Source organism: Cygnus atratus, chromosome 22 (genome assembly GCF_013377495.2).
Source record: "Cygnus atratus isolate AKBS03 ecotype Queensland, Australia chromosome 22, CAtr_DNAZoo_HiC_assembly, whole genome shotgun sequence".
In the NCBI taxonomy this organism is placed as follows: domain Eukaryota; kingdom Metazoa; phylum Chordata; class Aves; order Anseriformes; family Anatidae; genus Cygnus; species Cygnus atratus.
The window spans coordinates 1,569,251-1,590,638 of NC_066383.1; the positions used below are offsets into that span (position 1 = coordinate 1,569,251).

The 21,388-nt window shown below is 44.0% G+C and overlaps 1 protein-coding gene across 2 annotated transcripts in view; it reads right to left on the bottom strand.

Moving 5' to 3' along the window:
• Positions 1–21,388, bottom strand: part of ARHGAP32 (Rho GTPase activating protein 32) — a 259,950-nt gene that overhangs the window by 148,183 nt on the left and 90,379 nt on the right. For both annotated transcript variants that reach the window (XM_035555641.2, XM_050715088.1), the window contains exon 2: positions 10,081–10,189. In XM_035555641.2, the coding sequence (XP_035411534.1) occupies positions 10,081–10,188 (108 nt within the window). In that variant the 5' untranslated portion in view covers position 10,189. The remainder of the gene's footprint in view (positions 1–10,080; positions 10,190–21,388) is intronic.

Below are 21,388 nucleotides of genomic sequence, written 5' to 3' on the forward strand. Positions count from 1 at the left end.
CGAAGAAAGCAAGGAATGAGTTCAAAAATCAGGCTAAAGATTACCAATTTTCAGGGAGTAATTCATCGCCGTATAACGAAGAAGGCTGAATTGTAGGGTTGCCCACAGCCCACAAGAGCAGATATGTGCTGACAGGTTTTTGTCAGTCTCCTGGAGCTAAGCCGGGGCTGGGGAACAGAGGGGGGCTGCTGAGCGATCTGCTGACAGCAGCTCAAACCTGGTCTGTCTTTTTTCATGTTGTGGTAATTGAGAAGCAATGAATACCGACTTAAAAAAAAAAACGCAAGTATAAATAAGAAACTCCTTTCCCTTCCTGCATGTTCCGTCTCATTTTAGAGTAGAAAAAAAAAACAGGGAAAAGTGATTGACAGGTAAATAAATTATAAGTTTTATCCCCCTAAATAAGTACATTTCAAACAAATGTGGCATTTCTTACATTGCAACTACAAAATGTGTAAAAAGAGATCATCTTTGGAATTGGGTGGGAGGAAAAGAGGCGGAGGGTCATGACAGCATAACCCAGCCTTCAGAGCTCACCTTGTGCTTCCTCCCAGCACCGAAACGGGGGATGCACAGACTGATTGTAGGACTAATCACATCGGCATCACCACAGCAACCGGCAGAGCATCACCAGCATGCTGTCACCACAAGGCAAGCCGGCCGAGCCCGATCCACCAGAAAATTGGTGATAATTATAAAAGATATGGGGATGTGAAACCATCTGAAACTGAAATTCAATTACCTAAAACCCAGGAAATTCAGGCCGGTCATTCACAGCCCAAGCGAAGCTGGCCTCCATTGCCACACAGCCGCTACTGACACCACACATGCCACCGAGCACAGCTGTCTACACGCGGCATGATTAGCGGGGGTGCTGGGGCTCCCCAATGCCTTAGTAAACCCAGACGTAAGTGCTTAACGTGCATTAATGCATTTTATCCCTTCCTACACGTATGCAATTTGGCAGAGGGCTGCTGGGAGCACTCAAAAAATTAGCTAGCGCACCACAGTGCCACCTTTGTCTTCTTCATTGCCATTATCCTCCACGACTAAGAGGAAGTACAGGTGGTAGTGTGTGAATACACGACCCAAATGTTTCATTTAGTAAGACTCTATTTACTGATGCGCATTGGATTAACTTTGAAATAAACAGACGTGCAAAATGCAAAAGCAGGGTGCATTCAAACTGGTGGACACGGCGACCAGTAAACTTTACTGATCCAGCCTTAGCAAATTTTATATCATTCTTTTTTTTTTGCTAAATGCTGCACACACTAAATTTTAAAACAGAAATTTAGAAATTATGATTTTTTCTCCCAGATCAACACTGTACTGCAAGACTGTACACACTGTAAACCAGAGTAAACATAACTGGAAACAATTACTTCTATAGCATCACCAACAAAAATTAAATGATTGCTATAAATTAATACTTACTGCCAAAAATACAGTATCCATTCTGGTTTAATTGAACTCATTTAATTGGCAAACTCAAATGGAAGCCAATGTGCCAATTAAGTGATTGTCCCAATTCTTAAAGATTCCCAGAGAGCCTCACGCTGGGAGCTAGCCTGTGGAAGGGAAACGGCTCTCTAACCAAGAGGGAGGGAGGGAAAGGACCATATGCAACAAGGGGATACCTTGCCAAAAGCTTCCCAAGGCAAAAAACATTTGATTCATGCAGCAATAATAAGGGAAACGAGTTATGTGAATTGAAAACGAAATGTAGGTTGTTGGTCCGATGCCAGACCAGAACTGTTTGGACCAAAATATTATTACAGCCCGGTGGCCGCTTGGTGTGCTGCACGGAACGTTTGTCTCTGTCGAGGCCTGTGCTGATGATAGTCCCACACCGTCTGAAACCCCATTGCTGCCCCATCGTTACCCTGGTACAAAGGGCAGCCTGTGCCCCCACTGCTACACATGGTGAGCACCGCGATTCATGTCGAAGTGCTGCAGATTATCGGAGTGCTGGGTAGGAAAGGTGCTGCTGCATCAGCACACAGCTAACGTCCGAACCTCAAGGCAACATTTTCCATTACATGTAAGTAACGCAATGACTCCTAAGACGGAGAGCCAGAAGGCAGGTGTTGGAGCATCTAGGTGAGTAAGTATCTAAAGCCCAGTCCCAGTGAAATGTCCACGCCATTCAAAAACAAAACAAAACAAACAAACAAACAAACAAAAAACAACAGAAAAAGCAGAATTTCAGCTTCATATCTGCTGAAACACTCCCCTACCCTTGAAAGCGTCAAACTCTTGGCTTTTAAAAAGAGCCTACAGGTTGGCAGAGTTCAACGGCACTCTTCTTTTTTCCAAAAAAGTCCACAGCATTCACCCCCTGTAAAACAGGATCAGGCTAAGGCAACTGCCTGCACACCAGTGAACAGCTCACAGCCAGATACCCAGCTGTGAAATTCTGGTGCTGGTTCATATGTATACAGAGCACACAAACGGCTGCAAGCCACTGGAATAGAAAATCCCAAATGTCAGCTCTGACATGTCACAGGGTACCGTACCCATGTATCTCAGTTGCAGAAATGACACCATTTCAGTAAACCACCTTTTTGGAAATCACCAGAGCGGACAGTGCCAAACAAGCGGGTTTACCACACTGCCTTGTTCTTCAGGCTTTTACACAGTTCCTGGAAGTATTCATCTCGGCTTGGTCAGGACTGACATCCTCAGAAACATGCCTGATGTCTTCAATTAAAAGTAAAATAAAACAAAACAAAAATGAAAAGAAACGAACAAAAAAAAGAAACCCTAGCTACTCGTATTCTGTGCATATATTCTTGCAGAAGTCACAGACGAGATCTGGGGCAGCACTGGGCTAAGCGCTCTACAAAGAATGAGAAACAAACCGGGCTCTACAGAGAGTGAAATCTTTCTTTACAATCCATTAATCTCTACACACTTTCATAAATTGCATTTAAAATTAGTTTTCTTGTCACTCCTGTCCCAGATTTAAGAGTGATATATTGAGGTCTCATTAAAAAGTACTTGTAACCCTCACAAACCCTGGCATGTTTCCTTACCTAGTATCAAACACTGGAAACACTACAGGCCTCAGAACCCATCTGAACAGATGTAAGAGCTGGGATCATTGCAGGGACTTCATACAGACAGGGCCGAACCCCTGTACCTTTCTAAAACATTTGCAGGCTTGTATTTTTCTCCAAGAAAGTTCTACCAGCACAAGGCAAAAAGGATGCTGCGTACCACCTGCCAACTGTCCATCTTCTTGTTCATTTACTCATTTGCCAAATTCAAGGATTCTCAATGGCTTCTTATCAGCAATTTGGAGGTTTCTACATCACCCCTTTTCTAGGCAACCTGGTTATAAACTAGGGGACACTGGGGGACACAGAGGTTATCTTCTCAATAACCTCATTATTAACTGTACCTCTAGATCCCAAGGGTGGCATCCTCAGGGTGAGGAACGCGTGGACACCGTCAGCAGTGATCTACTCACGAGCGAAGCCCTGCAGACATTCGAGCGGAGGAACAATCACCTGGATCCTGCTCGGGGAACTATAGAGAAAGATCTCCCAGGAAATAAACCTACCACAGCTTTAGGGGCTTTGAAAGCTTCCAGACTTTCTGTGAAAGAAGTGCACCCTCTGCAGAAAAAAACAGCCTTGTTCAGAAGCACATATATAAAAAAGAAATCCCGTTTCTAGCTGTGGAGTCAGTACATTCACCTTATCTCACGGGTCTGCTGGCCAGCTTCAGGCAGCTTCAGGCAGTATCTTCCTGGGACAGCGCGGTTTTAAAATGGTGAGTGAATAACGAGTCTTATATTTAAAACATTTTATATTTATTTTCACTCCTGTAATCCTGCTTCCCCACAAAATTTAGACAAAAGGCAATGGGATCGAGTGTGCGTGCACGGCTGTGAGCACAGAGGGCTGCCAAGGGGCAAGGCTGGAGCAGATTGTGCCCAGCGCTGCAACCTCCAGGATCATAAAGAGATGCTGAGAGGAAGTCAGATGGTCAGCAACATAAGGGAAACGCAATATTAAGTAAAAATACCAAAATATGCTAAAGTTAATGACAGGCTGAGGACAGCTGTTTTGTAGGTTTGTGTGAGAAACCTTATCTAAAGTTTTTTTCACAACTTCATTTCTCCTAGCATAGAAACAGCACTTTTCAGTGCCCTACAAGGAAAGATGCTCCTTTCCTCGACAGTAACATAACTAGCTCAGAGAAACATTAGAAAATCCATATGTTGCAATATTACTTGGCTCAAATATGGCTTTTCATCCCTGCAACTCACAAGTATTTTACAAAGTCACTGTCATCGACTGCGTTTTCCAAACTGAGAAAACCGGTGTGTGTGAAGGTTACGCGGCAGGCCAGCAGCGCGGTGGGACTTGGAGGCTGAGACATGAGAAAAACAGCGGGGCTAATATTAATAAATTCTGAAAGTACAGAACATAAATGGGGGTTGACACAAAATACAGCAGTCCTTGAGGAGTGGTCAAGCAGCTGTCTTATTATTTAACTCCTACAAAGTCTGTCTGCCCAGTGTTGCATCTCAGTCTGCTTCTCAGATTTTACAGCATGGGATTTCCTAACTACTACGAAGTTTCGAGAACCACCAAAAGTACCCAGACAAACCAAATCTTCAACAGAAAATCACTTGCCTTTCTGCAAAACCACAAACAAGAAAAACAGATGAAAGTACAGATGATAAACATAGAAAAAACAATCAAAGTACAAAGGACTGAAGCTACTCAGGTGCCCAGAATTAACCGACAATGACAGAACTATTAAAAATAGAGTTTCTGTCCTACCTAATATTCATGTTATGGGAGGACATTCAACCTCTATATATTTAGAAAGACCTTTAGTTTATTTCTTGTTAAAAAGTGGCTTTGGAAACAAAGCACTTATATAAATTAATAATAAGCACTTCCAAGCATATTACAGATAAAAGGGGGGAGAGGGAGGGCAGGGACGACTAACCATGACAGGTTCATCTAACCATGAATGCATAAATCACCTTTTCCCAAAGTACAAAAACATGTACAAAGGCAAAGTTCAGGAGAGAAATGAATGAGCCTCACAGGTCTGTCTGTCGTGTCAGACGTTTCCAGGCTCTATTGCTGCTGGTCTCAGCACTACTCACCTGGCAGAATATGAAAGTCACTGCACGTGACAAAGCCTTGCACCCAGTTGGGTCTCCAGCTGTCTACAACGGGAAGCAATGGAGACCAGAAAACAACACAGCCACGTCCAACTTCCCCAAGCCTTTACAGCCTCCATTACCCAGAGCAAGCAACAAGAAAACCCGAAGTGTGCAACTTAAGCAACTACCAACCAGAAATTAAGTTTATTGTGCAACTCTGAGAAACTCACATAGCATGTGAGCAGCATACTATGGGAAAAGACCAAACCGGAGGCTAAGAATTTGTGCTAAGAATGCACAATGAAGAACGAGAGTAAGGAAAGAAGTTTCAGCATTAACATGGTCAGGAGAAAGACAAATACAGTAGATGCACCGGTTAAACAAAACGCAGAGTGTGACAGTGTTGAACCCCCTAGAATGAGAGCATCCTGTCAATATTAGCTTCTGACTGGACACAAGGCAGATGATGAAAATGGAAATTTGATTCATTTAACACAGTAAACATGAGCAAGTGAGGTTTTTTTTACCCATCTGAAATATATTCAGAGGACCACAAAGTAAAAGGAACACTGTAAGCACAAATCCTAAGTACAAGTACCTTTATTACCTAGCCCTATGCCTCATCGTACCAAATCACTGTGCAGCAAATCTCAGACCTGAATTTTCTTGTTTATCCTCCTCTAAATCTCTTTTATGCAGGTACCTGGACTGTTAAATTTTTATATTGCTGGCATAGAGCTGTGCAACAGGACATGTTCTAAAAAATGAATCAATGGTTAGCAGAATGAAAGGAACAGCCTCTTGTTCCAGCACAATGTAATGGCCCCAGTCCTTCTGGCTGGGTTTAACAGCTTCTCTTCAGGACAAAGACCTCCCCTGACAGAACATCCTGCAAAAGCAGGGCCATAGCAGTATCTTCCCTAACATCTTATGAAATAATACACTACACACACCCACACACACCCACACCCACACACACCCTTTAACAATCATTTGCTTTTTGTATGGATTCCGTTTATTGAAATTCTTTTTTTCTTTTTAACGCAAATATTTAGTTTGACTTTCCTATGCTCAGAATTTGTGCTAACAGCTATTGAAAATGCACAGAGCTCAACTGGAAACATGAAGGGAACGTTCTTCCCTTGTCACTATGAGAACATGGAGTTTTCTAACTTCTTCACTGCTGGCAGCTGGTGCTTTTGCTAGATGTTCCGTAAAGCCACTCTTTTTCTTCCCCTATAATGAAAGTGCCCACCAGAAGGAAAAAAAGTAGAGGGTACATATCTTGTTTCCCACTGTTTTTTTGTTTGTTTGTTTGTTTTTTTCCCCCAAATGCAGATAAATACATGTACACAGAAAGAGAATTTAGTGCAACACTCCCGGGTGATTTGCAACCACATTGTACTATTTTCTCAGCAACAGGTACTTACTGCCTCACAGTTTTATTGTCTTAATGATCACCCCAGTCAATAAAACTACCAAAAAATGTTAATCTGTACCTCTTAACAAAAGCAAGCAAAAAAAACACAACCAACCAAAAAAAAACAACACAAAACATCCAACCAAAGGGATTTTTTTTTTGAGAATCTCCCCCTTACCAATAATGCTACAAGAGTAAATTGTGTATGAGTAGGGGGCGGAGGGGGGCAGGCTGGGCTAACCCTTTGTCATAGCTGCAAGCAGGCATTTTATAACATTAAAAGAAATTCTCATTTGTTTGCCAGACACAAATGCAACCTTGCAAGACTGCAATGACCATTTTCTAATAATTACTGAGCTCTCAATGAACGAAAGTGAGACTAAATTTCCATCTTAATTTAAAAAAAAAATAATACCCCCCTAATGCAAATATAGTAGCACAAGTTCTCCAGGACTGCAGTGTTGAAGAGGAACAGGAAAACATGTGGAATGCCACCTCCTACACGAACAAATCTTCCTGTCAGAAATTGAAGTTACCTAACTGCCAGCAGTCAACAGGGAGTTTGCCAGAGACCGAAATTATGCTCAGCTCCTCAGCTCAGCTCTCCACGAGCTGGACTCAGCGATCCTCGTGGGTGCCTTCCAGCTCAGGGTGTTCTGACTCCATCAGAGCTGTGCGTTTCCCCAGGATGCCTACTGCAGCTAGCTGGCTGTCGGTCGGGTCTGCAGCCACCCTCCTCAGCAGGCCGGCGCTGACAGCAGTTGCAGGGTCTTGCAGAAAGTTGCAGGAGCAGCGCACAATCTGTGCATGCACCTGTCCAACAGTCAGTGGGCACAGAAGTTTCTATGCGTTGTGCACCTATGGGGGTTGAACACCGAACAATGTACGTGAGGACAGCAGTCCTGATGAGAAGAGGGAAAGTATCGAGCCAGAGCAGGTGAACCTGTCCTCCATTATAAACCATCAGTAGGAAAACAAAACAAAAAAAAAAAACCACACGAACAAACACTAGAATAAATGAGGTATGGCAGCTAACTTGTGTTACAGGTGGAGACTGAATTGGAGAGCCACATTCCTGAGACACACCTCGAGGTTACAGACACCACGGTGTCAAGCAGCGATCTGCACAGCAGTCTTGGCTTTAGGGTGCTGAGGAGCACCATGCTCTGAGGTTGGTGCCTGAATAATGCTGATCAGAACAGACAGGGCTCCCGAACAGGCGGCACCAATGTGAACTGCTGGCCAAGGCAGAGAGAAGGAAAAAAATATCTGCATATAGAGGAAAAAGATACCTAGGAGGTGACAACTGCAAGAAGTCTAAATTAGCTATGGATAAGCACAGAGTCAAGCAGAACAACAAGCGGAGAAAATATCAGCAGAGAAAAACACTAGTGAGGCCTGAGTTCTCTTTTTGTTTGTTTTTGGTTTTTTGGTCTAAAAATAAAGTTTGAAACAAAATGTTTTAATTGTATTATATGGGGTTTAAAGCAGTAAAACATAGAACTGAACTTTGTTGTCTCATTTACAATTAAAATAAATGCCTGGCTTGTAGGGAGGGTACACATTTCCTGAATGCTGTGTAATGAACATTTAACCCCACATCTATTTTACGTGACCAGCCAAATATTAATGGTGATTTAAACTTTAAATAATCCACCCAGAAGAACACTCATGTTTCAGTGGGTTTTGAATGTCCTGCTTGCTTCCTTCGTCTTGTTGTTCTCCTGTGGCTTCACGAATAGCATTGATTCACTTGAACCACATCCTAGGAAGGTTTGTTCAGCCGCTGAAGGAAAGTGAGGTTGAAATGCGTGCTCTCTCACTGTCGGGCACTGTGTAAGCTCAGGGTACCTTGCATCCTTCCTTTTAAAGGTTATTCGGAAAGGTGGTGCTACAGAAAGCACAAGTGCATATATGACAAGGTCAATGCTCCTAGACGAAGAAAAACTTGCTACTTTCTACAGGAGTATGGGTCTTATGTTACAGCCTGAAATTTCTAAGACAACCTAAAAGAATGTGTCTGCTGCTACGTTTCAAGATAAGCAAGATGGAATTACTGTCCTTTGTTTCACTGTACTGTTAACATTAAACCACGACAAAAGAACTTACACTTCCAAAGTAAGTGTTGCTGGTAATAACAATAGTCATTAAGATGCATTAAGTACTACAGAATGTCATCACAGGTCTGTATGAAAGTCCTAGGGACACCGGCCACGAACAGTAACACAGCAGTGAAACAACCCAAATGTTTTTCATCAGCCCTGCAATTCCAAAGGGAAAAGGAAAACACATCAAATATTTACTGACCAACAGTGAAAATTCTTTCTCCCCCCATATCCTCCCCAAAAGTTGGGGGTTTATCCACAAAGGCCTCTGATCTCACCCCCAGTAACCAAGCTTAAAAGCGAACCAGGCAGCCCAGCACCTGGGCTTCTCTGCAGCCCCCAGCCCCACAGCTCAGATGGCCGTGGCCGTGCTGCAGTGCAGCGGAGCCCAGCCCATCTCTCACGCTGCTGCTGCACTGCTGGGAGCCCGGGAGCAGCGAACATATGGCTTTTCCAGGCTGATGCCCTGCCACTGCCACATGATCTGATGCAAGGGAAAACCTGTCACTGGTCTCCCATCTCAGTAAGTAATTTTAGTCGTGCAGCTGGACTGCCCCCACGAGAGCAGCGATCCCACCCTGAAATATTCAGACCTTCTCCCTGTCCAAGGTCTGTCGCAGAATGCAATTTCCTCATCAGCTTAGTATGCTAATGAGGCAATTTAAAAAATCTGAGAATAACAAGCAAGATACAAATTCCAGATGCTCCTATACCAAAACAAGGTGGGTCAAGCTTCTGCGAGGTAAGATAACTTCACAAAACCACTTTATCTGACCACTAAGAAAATAACAACCGACTGTACAAGCTCAAGAAATTCTAGAGGATTTCGGAAAGTGGAACTGCAGGTACTCTGCTCATTCATTTAAAAAGAAAACAAATCAGGTGATACAGTTGTCTGTGGCCCACTGCCACTTGTACCGTTTTGATTAGGCATGAGAACCTCACTGCTGTGGCTGCTTTTCTGCAATTCCTTTCCATGTGATGGCAGGTAAGCTTTTAGGCCAACATTTTATTTCTGTAGACTTAGCCAGCATTTTGCTAAAACCATATTTTTCCACAATGATGCATGCTTCAAAGAGCATGTTCTTACAAGAAGTTCCCTTCATGCTCAAAAATCTTACTGAAAAAGAGGTTAATGCAGACTGAAAATCGTTGTGACATTATGGACCTTTTAATTGGTTACTAGACCTGCTTTGGGGCACATATTAATAGGGCAGAAGCGTTATGCATGCTCCTTCTCTCTCTCCTTGACAAAGTGCCAGAGGAAGGGAAGTATTTTGGTCTTCTTGAAACTACTGTGCAATCCATTTAAAAATTTGAAATTCAGGAATCAAAGCAGAACTAGTAAATACAAGAGCCAGCAGTGTAGATTATTCAGAACCGAAAATAATGCACACAGAAAACGCAACAAGGTGTTTTACCATAGCGCTGAGAGTCTCCTCCCAGTCCGGCCTCTCCCGGGGATGGATGCTTCTCTGAAGCTCTGGCACAAAGTCATCTTCTTCTGTATGTACAGAGGACTTCATCATTCTGAAAAGGAGGACAGAGAGGTTTGATACTTGGTGAAAATTGCTCATTAATCTTACATAAGGTCTGCTCTGGTACTCAGTTCAGTTATGTTGCTTATATGACAATATAAATGCTTTTATAGAACCAGAAACCTTGCAGACTTCTCAAGTTTCTCTTACTTCCTTTTTATACAAAGAAGATAAGAGTATAAATCTGGTGAAGAGATATCTGCACTTCCTAGCCAATCAACATATAATTTTGTTTAATCACTGCATGATTCACAAATCTTAAAACACTGAAAAATGCCGAGGAGTAATCTTCAGTCCCTTTCAACAAACTGCTTATACTGCCCAGGCAAACTCCATTAGCCTAGTCAGAAATATACACACTTGATTTCTTAGTTGTCGCTGGATGGTTTGGCCTGAAACAGAGCCTGCTGTTCCCATATCTTAGCCTGAATGCATGACCCAAGCCTGAGCCAGCAGCTCTCATCCTTCTTACTGATCCCATCTGCAAGGGCGAGCGCCTTCAGCTGCCCCAGCTCTGCAGGGATGGGCTCAAATCAATCTCATTTGATCAAGGTAAACTTTTCTCCAGATAAGGAGCTGTATATTGAACACCCTGTGAAGTGTATTTCAAGCCTGTAAAGAGATCAGAGGCTAAAAGTTAAAATTCAGAAAGTATCCATAAAAGCTTCTCAGCTTATCCTTACGGCAACTCTGCTGTTACAGCCGAGAGCCATTTTATATTGTGTTTCAGGCCACACAAACATGCCTTTGTGGGGAAAACAGCACAGACCTGACGTACCAAAGGCCTATGGAAGGCCTAGTGGTATCTGTTGTGGTTTCATTACAATACAAGATTCAAGCAGCTTTTTACTTTATTAGTAGACCATTTATTTATTCAGAGTAACCACGTCGACACTCAGCACTACACATACATGGATGGAAAAGCAGGGCTGGTTTAGCTAATCAGCATATGCTGATTTATGCATCATTTGACTAAAACAAGCGTGGTGAAAGCCTTATAAGAAATTTCCTTTGCTTTAGACAAAAATCTGAAGTTCTGCAACTCCTAAATGCGGTGTGCCGCCAGGACAGAAGTGGCAGGGCCAACACACTCGGCTCCCCTTTGCACTGCGCCATGCAAATGAAGCAGTTAGCACTGACGGTAATAGGACGGCTGAGTTATGAAGTTATAATCCGTATAACTTGGCACCCAGCTTTGTGAGCACGTTCCTGCTCTAACAGAAAACACACCCAGGGAATATGGGCCGCAAAGCCAACGGTCTCAGGCTGACGCTGCTGGGCCCCACGTGCCCTTCGCACCATGAGCATCTCCCACTGACAGCAGGGCACCCCAATGAGATAAGAAACGAGTACGCCTAAGTGGTGAAAGTGTACACGTAAGAAAAGAAAATGTACACGAAGGTGCCATGATTCAGGACGCAGAAGTGCAATGCCGGCTCAGATGGAGACTTGCACCTTTACAACACACCTCTTGAAAAGAATTCAATTTTTGTGAATGTGAAGACGTGCTGCTTCCAGAGCACAGCTCTTTCACCTCTCCTTTGCATAGCAAGAGTGAGACTTGGCGTGTTTCTCGCAGCCCCAGCTCCAGCATGAGACGTTTGCCACGTATTTTAACTGGAAGTTGAAACCTGCTGGTTGCCGAGAAAAGTTTTGGAAACCAGATTGTGCAACACAGAAACAAGAGATAAGCTAAAAAATCCTAATTTTTTTGTATCAACATTGTGATTTTGAAACAGGCACAGGAAGGCTTCCCCCAGGATCTCTGGATGTTGGGGTTTGGCAACACTGCAATTGTGCCAAAAAGAATCTAAGCACGTCGTCCCACAGCAGCTTGAGTCCAAAGCCGTCAGATAGCACGATGGGATGAAAAGCGGGGGCACATGATTAAGACCCGCCTTTCTAGACCACCATTGAAACAAACAGCCTACAAAATGCCTGCTTTCTCAGCTTAAAGACTTGAAAATAATGGAACTGAATTTACATCTTTATGATCGCTTTGGATTACAAATCAGTTTACTACACGCTCCTCAGGCTTATGCCAATTCCTCCTGGATTTCTCATCAGAAATCTAGTTTCTTAATAGCATTTCCCACCAAAGAAAACGCTTTCCTTTTGACAAACAAATCTTCTGAATTTCTGACATGTTGCTAGAACACAGGGCTGCCCAAAGACACCATGCAAGTAACACAAGAAACCTGACCAGGCTCCCCTCGACACTCCTGACCCTTACTGACAGAAGAATCCACGATGGGAAGGAGCCGAAGGAGGCACCGAAACAGGTCTCAGCTCCAAGCTTTCACCCTGTGAGGAACGTACTCACGCGCTGATTGCCACGTGTGGCTAGTCAATAACCGGAGGAGCACGGGGGTGACCTCTGAGACCTAAGGCGTGTTACCGTACGGACGGCCGTGTGCTTCCAGCAGCAATTTATCCCGCGGTAGTTCCAGGTGGGCAGAAGGGAACAAGCTCTCCTGGGAGACTCGGGACCCGCAGGAGACCCAGCTCCCTCCGTAACAAGAAGCATAACCCTACCAGGCCGGGTGGCTTCAACGTAAGGCACGCAGGGCTCTACAGAAAGTTTATCATGCAGAAGCTACAAATCAGGAGGGCAGAGATCAGCAATTAAGATTTTAAAACACGTGAACACAAACACGACGCATGTATTGCACAGGCTCTGTGCTTAGGCCGGCTTACGCTGAATTTGCTGGGAAGTGTGAACATGGTGTCAAGATGAGAATGCGTTTTGTGTACATCTGAATTCCTGTAATATAATGCGTAACACTCTCTTGCAAGCTTTCCCCTGCCATAGAAATAGAAATTTCTTCAAGATAGTAAAATACAAAAAATAAAAAAGTGTCTAAGCGTTTGCCAATTTCCCTGCACACACAAAGCATCTCTTGTACGATTTCTTTTTACTAATAAATACGTAACAGCTTCAAAACAGAGAAAAACACCTTACCAAAAGGACAGACCAGACTAGACTAGCATATTTCAGTTGGGAGGGAGCTAAAAAGCAGAGTCCAAGTGCCTGACCGCGTGGGGCAGCCCAGAAGTTCAGGCACACTACTGAGAGCGTTCTCCAGCTGCCTCTTGAATGGGGCACCAGGCACCTCACTGGGAAGCCTGTGCCAGTGTTCAGCCACCCTCACAGCAAAGAAACTTCCCCTAATGGCTGGTCTGAGCCTTCCCAGGCACAGCTCTGTGCTGAGCCACGCAATCCATCGGCAGCCAGCGGCAGAGGCTGGTGCCTCCCTCTCCGCTCCCGTCCTCAGGAAGCCGCAGAGAGCAGTGAGGTCACCTCTCGGCCTCCTTCTCTCCAGGAGACAACCCAGGTGTCCTGGGGTCTCTGCCCTCACAGTGGAGAACCAGGGATGTCAGAGCCCCAAGCCCTTTTCCCGACTGCAGGCACCGAAGGATCACCAAAGATGAGGAGCCGCGCAGCTCTTCCCATCAGCCAGATGCTGCTCTTTGTCCTGCCCCCCCTCCAGACGTACTTGGAAAATTATAGATACGGACACTCATACGCACGTTTTTATAGACATATGCATTATGTGTATCTGACATTATTTTAATTTACAGGGGAAATAAATAGCACTGCATGTGTGTATCTGAGTCACCACCCGCGTCAGGCTGCACCAGGACTAACTACCTTGTTTCTGCCACGGATTCTTTTCCATGGGAGGGTAGAAACCCCCGAGTCCCACTAGCACCTACACTGACGCATATTTTATAAACATTAATGGACAAAAAATTAAAGAACCTGCTCTGCTCCGCAAGGCCTACGTTTGGCTATTTCAGGGCAGCTGCAAACGACTGAAAATTCACCACAAAATGTAATGCTAGCCCTAACAACACAAATACAATTTTATTTAGAGTGCCATTTCTTCACGTGTTTAGCAGCTCTGAATGCCCTTCAAACGAACTCTGACACCAGGATATTAATAAAGTTCTGGCTGTACAGAGGCCATTAAGCAATCGCTCTTCAGATGAATGAATCCCTCTTCATTGTAAATTGAGAATCAAATGTACTGGAACAAATGTTTACAGGACGTTGCACAAAAGACACGGCCCGCATTCACACCCACCCGTTAAAGTTCTCCAGTAGGTCAAGTTTATGAATTTCAAGTCAGAGCTTGTACATTTGTACACGGTACGGCCGTATCAAGGAAACATCCAATGCCCTTTCTCATGCTCTCAAACCTAATTTGCTGGTTCCAACACTTGTGGCACTTCCATACCTGCTCACGAGGAACTGAGACACCTGGGTACCGACCTCCCAGCCGGGAGGTGCTGAGCACCGGGTCCTGCTGGAGAGCAGCGCCCCACGGGGCAGGGAGCACTGGAAAAACAGGTGGGCATGGGTGCTCTGTAGGAAAAGTAACACTCAGGCATCCATAAAATCGAGTTGCTCTGTGCGTATAATACTGTAAGCATCACTACTTCCACTAGACCTTCCTTATGAGTATGAAGGAGTCCCACATCCTCAAACACCAAGTGTTTGCACACTTGTTTTTGTGCAAGAGATAAAGAACCACAAAAAGTGGGTTTCTGAAAGAACTTTGATTAAACCGGGGAAGAGAAAGGGACAGAAACTTCATCACCTGGTGGGGCTCCTACAAGGATTTTTGTCCCCATTACTCAGGTTCTTTACCACGCACCACGTCCCACTGCCAGCCCTCAGCGGTGGCAGTAACGGGGCTGCCGTGGACTTGGCTGTCATCGGGATGCTGGTGCCACACAGACCAACAGCTCTCCTCTGACAAATCGCTCCCAGGGATGCCTGATGGTTTGAAAGCCACGTGTAGCACGGAGGCATGAAGCACTCTGAATGCCAGGCTCCTCATATCAGACAGTTAATTGTCTGCTTGACAGACACTCATTTCGGCCCTGCTACATATTTTTTAAATTAAATGCCAAGCCTGGTCTTTAGGTTGTGCTCCCCCAATGGGACAACAGGCATTTCAGCTTTCCCTACCGCTTCTCCCTCAAGTGACTTTTCTTCCTGACCTCAATTTAGGAGGTGAGAGCAGATGATGACTGATTTATTACTTTATTTATTATTTACATAGCACTGTTGTTGTGCCTGGAGATTTCTTAGCCAACGGAGAAGCACAGCTCTGCCCTATGGAAGTGATGATTCAAGAGGATTTAGAGATCCACAGAAAGCGATGTTTTCTGAGATATAAATTCTACCCAAAAAGCCAAATTTAAATAAGGTTTTTGCTGACACAAAACTATACTGAAAATTAATGAGCTTTAAACACTATCTGATAAAAATAGGTATTTACGCCACTCAAATAATTTGCATAAAAAGCCCAAATAAGATAGGCTTTATAGGGGTGCTAATAACGCTCTGCGGATTAATCTTCGTGCTGCTTGCAGGCAACTGTACATCCACGTGGCTCGTCCTCCGTGCTCCTGGCAGCCATGCTTGTCTCCAGTAAGCTCCTCAGCTCTGACACCGCCACCGGGTGCTGCTCGGGAAAGGGGAGAGAAGCAGACACAGACGGCAGGGAGCAACCAAAATGGGATCGCGATGCACCCCTGCATGTCCAAGGGTCAGCAGCAGCAAACAGCACGTGTGGGCACCGCCACTAGAATTCACCAGCTGTTCTGTAGACAAATGAGATTTGGGTTTACTTTAGGCTTCAAGAATTCAGTGCAGGTGAGCTACAGCGCAAAAACCCTCAACCCAGTGCTGAGCACGTTAACCCTTCAAGGCTTAGCATAACAGCCTGGATGCAGCATCCCTGTCTCTCCCAGTGCCACCCAGTAGCTTTCAGGCTTCAATCCCCTAACTCCCAGTCACAGCACGGAAAGGAATGCCAACAGCGAGTCAGTGGAAAGATACCTTGAGAATCTCTGCCTAAGGGCTTAAAAATAACTTGATCAAGACAAGAAGTCACAATGCTACTAAATATATATATGTTATTTTATATTTTTATTATATCATATGTTTTATTTATTATCACCATGAGGAAAGGCAGAAAAACTAGGAAACAAGAACCAAGACCTGACCTAAAGCATATAAACACTGGGGCAAGAAGTTGGAACATAGTGAGAAACTTTGATATGTCTTTATTTCTGGCCTCAAACTTATACCACAAAGAAAGATATGTACTAACATCCAAGAGATGGGCAAAAAGCAAACAAACAAACAGAAAATGCACACCCTCTGCCAACCCAATTTTCCAAGCAAACTCTGTATCCATGAAATTAAAACTAATACAGTGGAAAGGAAGAAAATAATCATGCAATATGGAAAGTAGTGATAGCTCAAGAGCCCCAGGGACAATGAAACGAGAGATGGGAATTGAAGGCTGACAGTGCTGACCTGAAGAGAATTTAATTTCCCATGTTTTAAATCAGCATTGTCAACACCTTGCTGATTACATTACGTCTATCTGCATTATACAAAATGAAATTTCTGAAGTGTGTCTCGAGGTTCACATGGAGTGAAGACAGAAAAAATCTACAAGGTCAGCTTAAAACACACCTCATAAATAAACAAATGGGACTGTACGTAATTCTTGACCACAAAATGAAAACCTGGCGTAACTGTATCGTTTACTGGGATTGATTCTACAACGATGAAAGCTACAACTGGCACTTCTGATGGAAGTTCATCACTGGGAACTCAAAATTCATTTGGTTGGGAAGCCACTGGGTAAGAAAAACTAATAGAAAACCAGGATATTACAGTAGAAGGGTGTTTTCAAAACCCCATGCTATCATTCAAATATTAGGCAGCAGAAACCAACATCGGTTTCTCTGAACTACTCTGTGTACTTACTACCTGTGCTAATAAAGACGCCCCTGTTGCCTAGTTCTAAACATTCAGGTCAGTGGCTTTCAGCTTGTGATCTGTAGGAGTCTGAGAACAGTCAGTGCAGGTGAGCAGAAGTTGACTAAGAAAAACTTGTTCAATTGTGCTGTGAAACTAGTGAGTAAATACGGACCCTTCCAGGAATGGCTGCTTTGCAGGAAAATTTGTGCACGTGCCCAAATAAAGGCTGGAAATCACCCAGCTATGGGAATGCAGGTCTGAACAGGAGCACTGCTATTACAACGACAGAGTAATCCAATTCAAAAAAGACAGAGTAATTCAATTGCAATTTTTTTTCAAAAACAAAATCACATAAACCACATATAGAGAGGTCATTTTAAAATACTTTACAGTAGCAGAATTTCTAGCTTTTCCAATTCACAGATTGCAAATTCAGACTGGCCAAACCGTACCTACGCTCAGGGAAGCTGAGTTAGAAACGATCAATGTACTTACTATGCTAGAGTTGAATGAAGCGCATGATCACTAACACTTGTTATAACACTTGTTACTCAGCTCCTTATATAAAAGGGAATTTAGAGGGCCACAGTTCAAGAATATTTTTAGTTTTGGAGTTTCTGTTCCTACCTTTTTTTTTGAGAAGAAAAATCACTTTCTCACTTGGTGTGCACTACCACCTGTTGAATTAGATTCTCAGCTGTCTGGCAGAAGAGAAATCACTTGCTCTGAAGAAAAAAAATAAACCTTTTTTTTTTTGCAATAACCTTTAAGAATATACATATTTTTTAAAAAATGAAATAATGGCTGTTTAAAACCAGTATCTTCAGCATTGTCTGATTACTTTTTAAAAAAGCAAGACCGGACACGTTAGCTTTTCCACCGCTGATATCTCTCTACAGCGTGAAGCAGAGGAGGCCAGCAGTTGGCCAGCATATAACAAACAAGCTGGTTTCCTGCCCTGCTTTAGCCCTCTGGACACGCTTTTAATACAAGCTCCAAGAAAGTCAGCCAGTTAAGCTCTCTTTGTGCGAGGATTTAAATGAGTTTTCAGACTTCAAAATATCTGCCTTGTTCATTAATTTGCATGGGCATTTAAACCACAGTTTCTGAGCTGCCAAAGAAACGACCCAGATCAGATCACCTGGAATCTAAAACCTGTGGGCAAAGGGGCAAGTCTGGGTAGGACAGCTCCCAGCTTAGCAAAAAGACATCTTAAGGTACAACAGGCAGCCTGCTTTGTCTCTGAAGGTCTTCCTAATTTACTCAGCAACCCTGAAACAACACGTGCACACACACAGATGCTGTGCTTCACTTGATGCCCCCAGGGCCCCGCACATGTTGTCACCCACACCCCCAGGGGCTGGCAAGGTGACCGAGGTGGAGGAGCCAGCCACGATGGCTCTTCCGGCAGGACCTTGGCATCCTCCCTTAGGGTGCACGTGTCAAATAGCTGGCCACTGCAGAGATGCTTTTAACATCCATCAAAGCACAAGGTGAGATGTTGGGACAGGAGAAGCCAACGCCATACTATAAACCAAAACCTGTTACTGTCGTGTTTTTTTTCCTGAAAACAAAAGATACTTCTGTAGGCACACTGTAAGATCAACCCTAAACCATCTTCAGTAAATCTCTAAATTTCAAAGCAAAAAATAGCAAGAGAGGCTCAGCAGGCCCACCTTCCCTTCCTTCTGCTCTTCTGCCATCCTATCTCTTGGCAGCTTCGTTCACTGCTTCCTGGCTCACCCGCTTGTGTCTCATGTCCCAGCTCAGCAGCACCCACCTCAAGGCACTAGGTAAGAACAGAGACACGGACTTTGTGCTCTGGAAGGGACTGGAATGTGCACCTAAGAACTCTGTTGAATTGGGCTTTAATAATTTGCATTCAGGTTTTGCATAACTGGAATTTCTTTAAACACTGTATGAAAAGAGCAAGTTCTTGGGATGTTCAGCTTTTACCTGCTTTAAGCGACGGTCTTAGTTATTAAAAAGCTTTATAAAAATAATCACAGAATCCTCATGCTTTTGCATGCATATATTACTGAACAAACCCACTCTTTTCTTTGGCAACGCATAAAAAACATTGTTTTAGTAGGTGCTTGGCATTTTCTTTCAGAAGAACACAGAGATAGTTGACGAAAAAAATCCTTAAGAATAGCTTTCTCTTATCACTTTTGCCCAGTGTAAGAAAAGGAACTGGGAAATCACCAAGCTCTGGCTTGGCTTCCTTTTGTTCAATTCAGGAACAAATATAAAGATATTAAAGAAAACTGTCTCTAGGGAAAAGAAGAACTAACCTCTCATTTACAATTAATAAATCCCTAAAAGCAGCTCTAAAGTTTCAGCACAGAAGAGAGATGGGAAAGGATGGCTGCTCCTGCCGTTCCTGCTCCTCTGAGACGTCTGAACGTGAGTGCTGCCAACAAAAAACTGCTGGGTGCAGTGGCAGCAGGATGCCCTGCTTTGCTTCTCCCTCCCTCCCCGGTCCGAATGATCCATCCCTGGCACAGCGGGGCTCAGACCACAGCCACTCACCTCCCTCATCCAAACGGCAGCAAGACAGGTGCCACCCCACTGAGCTTCATCAACGCCTGGCACGTCAACTGAGTGGTCCCTGCGCTTCCTCTGCCACCTCCTGTTTCTGTTTGTTGCTTGTTAAAATTATGCTTTCTCCTGAGCAAGGCCTTCCTCTCATGTCTTCTTCGCTTCCCAGCAAAAGCAGTCCCGATTTTTGTTAATCTTTAAATACCACAGCACCAATCAGTAATAAAACCCAGCTGCTTACAGGTAATCCAAATGCAGAAAAGTTTACCCCAAGATTACAAAGCATGACCTAAACCTAGATCCAAGGACACTTGCCTGGGCTGATCTCTCATTCATTTGTAGTGCAGTGGTAACACAAAGCCATGGTAAATTTAATCCTTCCGAATACAAGCATCTATTAGAAAAGTGATGCTTTCAGTATGTGAAATTAGGAACAAGTGCAATCAACTAATCAGTTACAATTAGCCTTGCGTGCTATTAACATGACAACTGCTCATAACACGAAACAACAGTTAAAACTTGTCTAGTCAGCTGGCTGCTCAGCGGGGAAATCCTTTCCCTAACCAAGCATTCAGACGGAGCCATCACCCACCTGGAGCTGCCCTTCCATCTAACCAGCAGTCTGCAAACCGATGGTGCATGGCTGTTCTGTGCAGCACACTTATGGCACGCTTGGTGCAAGAAGTCAGGGGAAAAATCATCCAGAGAAGACTTGCTAGTGAATACTCGCACGGAAAAGAATGGACGTGAACTCTGGGGCACCAGAACCTGATCAGCCAAACAATGAATGAAAGAGAAGCATAAGCAAATAACCGAGGAGCAGTTCCAGCTGTTCTGCCTTTAATGACTCGCCTTAACTGACTGGTGGCCCCGGCATGGTGTTTACAGCAGTACTTCTCCTACTGTCACTCCACGTCAACGGAATCAACAGCAAAAAAGAGGGAAATGCTCAGTCCTTTCCGTTTCTAGAGATCACTGCTAACATGCTGCAACATTATTATTTCTATTGGATTGTTCTTGACCAGCTAAATGGAATTAAATGGAGGCCTGCGACTACAATAAGCCATCAAGGGCAGATCTGGCCAGCTGGGGGTCATATAGGCATAGTATGTGCAAAACCATACTGTAATTATTTCTGCAGCAGCAGAGAGCTGTGTATCATAAACAGGTCGTTCTGAAGCTAACACGAGTGGAAAAGAGAAGCTCCAACCAGGACAAATCTGCCTGGACCACCCATCTGCTACCTGCATTTCTGATGCATAAGAGGAGGAAACGCCAGTGGCAGCAGCGCAGTAAGATGGGAGTGCCAAGGGGACGCGGTACCTGCAGGCCATCAGATGAAAGTGCTGTAAGCATCAAAATGCCTCGCAGTCGTTCAGGGTACCCTTCCCACTCCTACCTTGTGCAGAGCCAACGTCAGCACCACAAACAGACCCAGGGTTGATGCAGCCTTTTGATTATCAAAAAGCATTTCCTTTGCCTTTTTGGAATGATTTGCAATTGTTAAATATCTTTTTCAGTCAGGAAAAAAGACATGCAGGAAAGAGATCATTGATCTCCCTTGCCTGGAGTTCTCAAGGATACAGCTGCAACCACTACTACCCAATCATTTTTACCTTCAACACCCACATATGCAATTTTGGTACAAAAGCATTTGAGCTGGCACACGTCTGCTGTGAATGGAAACCCTGCTGCTAGGTTTCCTGCTGCCACGGAGATGAATAGAGAAAGAACAATTAGCCAAGGCTTCAGTCTAATTTAGATTTATTTTACTTTTTGGAGGAGAGACTGAGAGATGGTACATCATAAAACAAAACATTAACTCTAAAGGCTACTCAGAAGACCATAAAGCTGAAATAT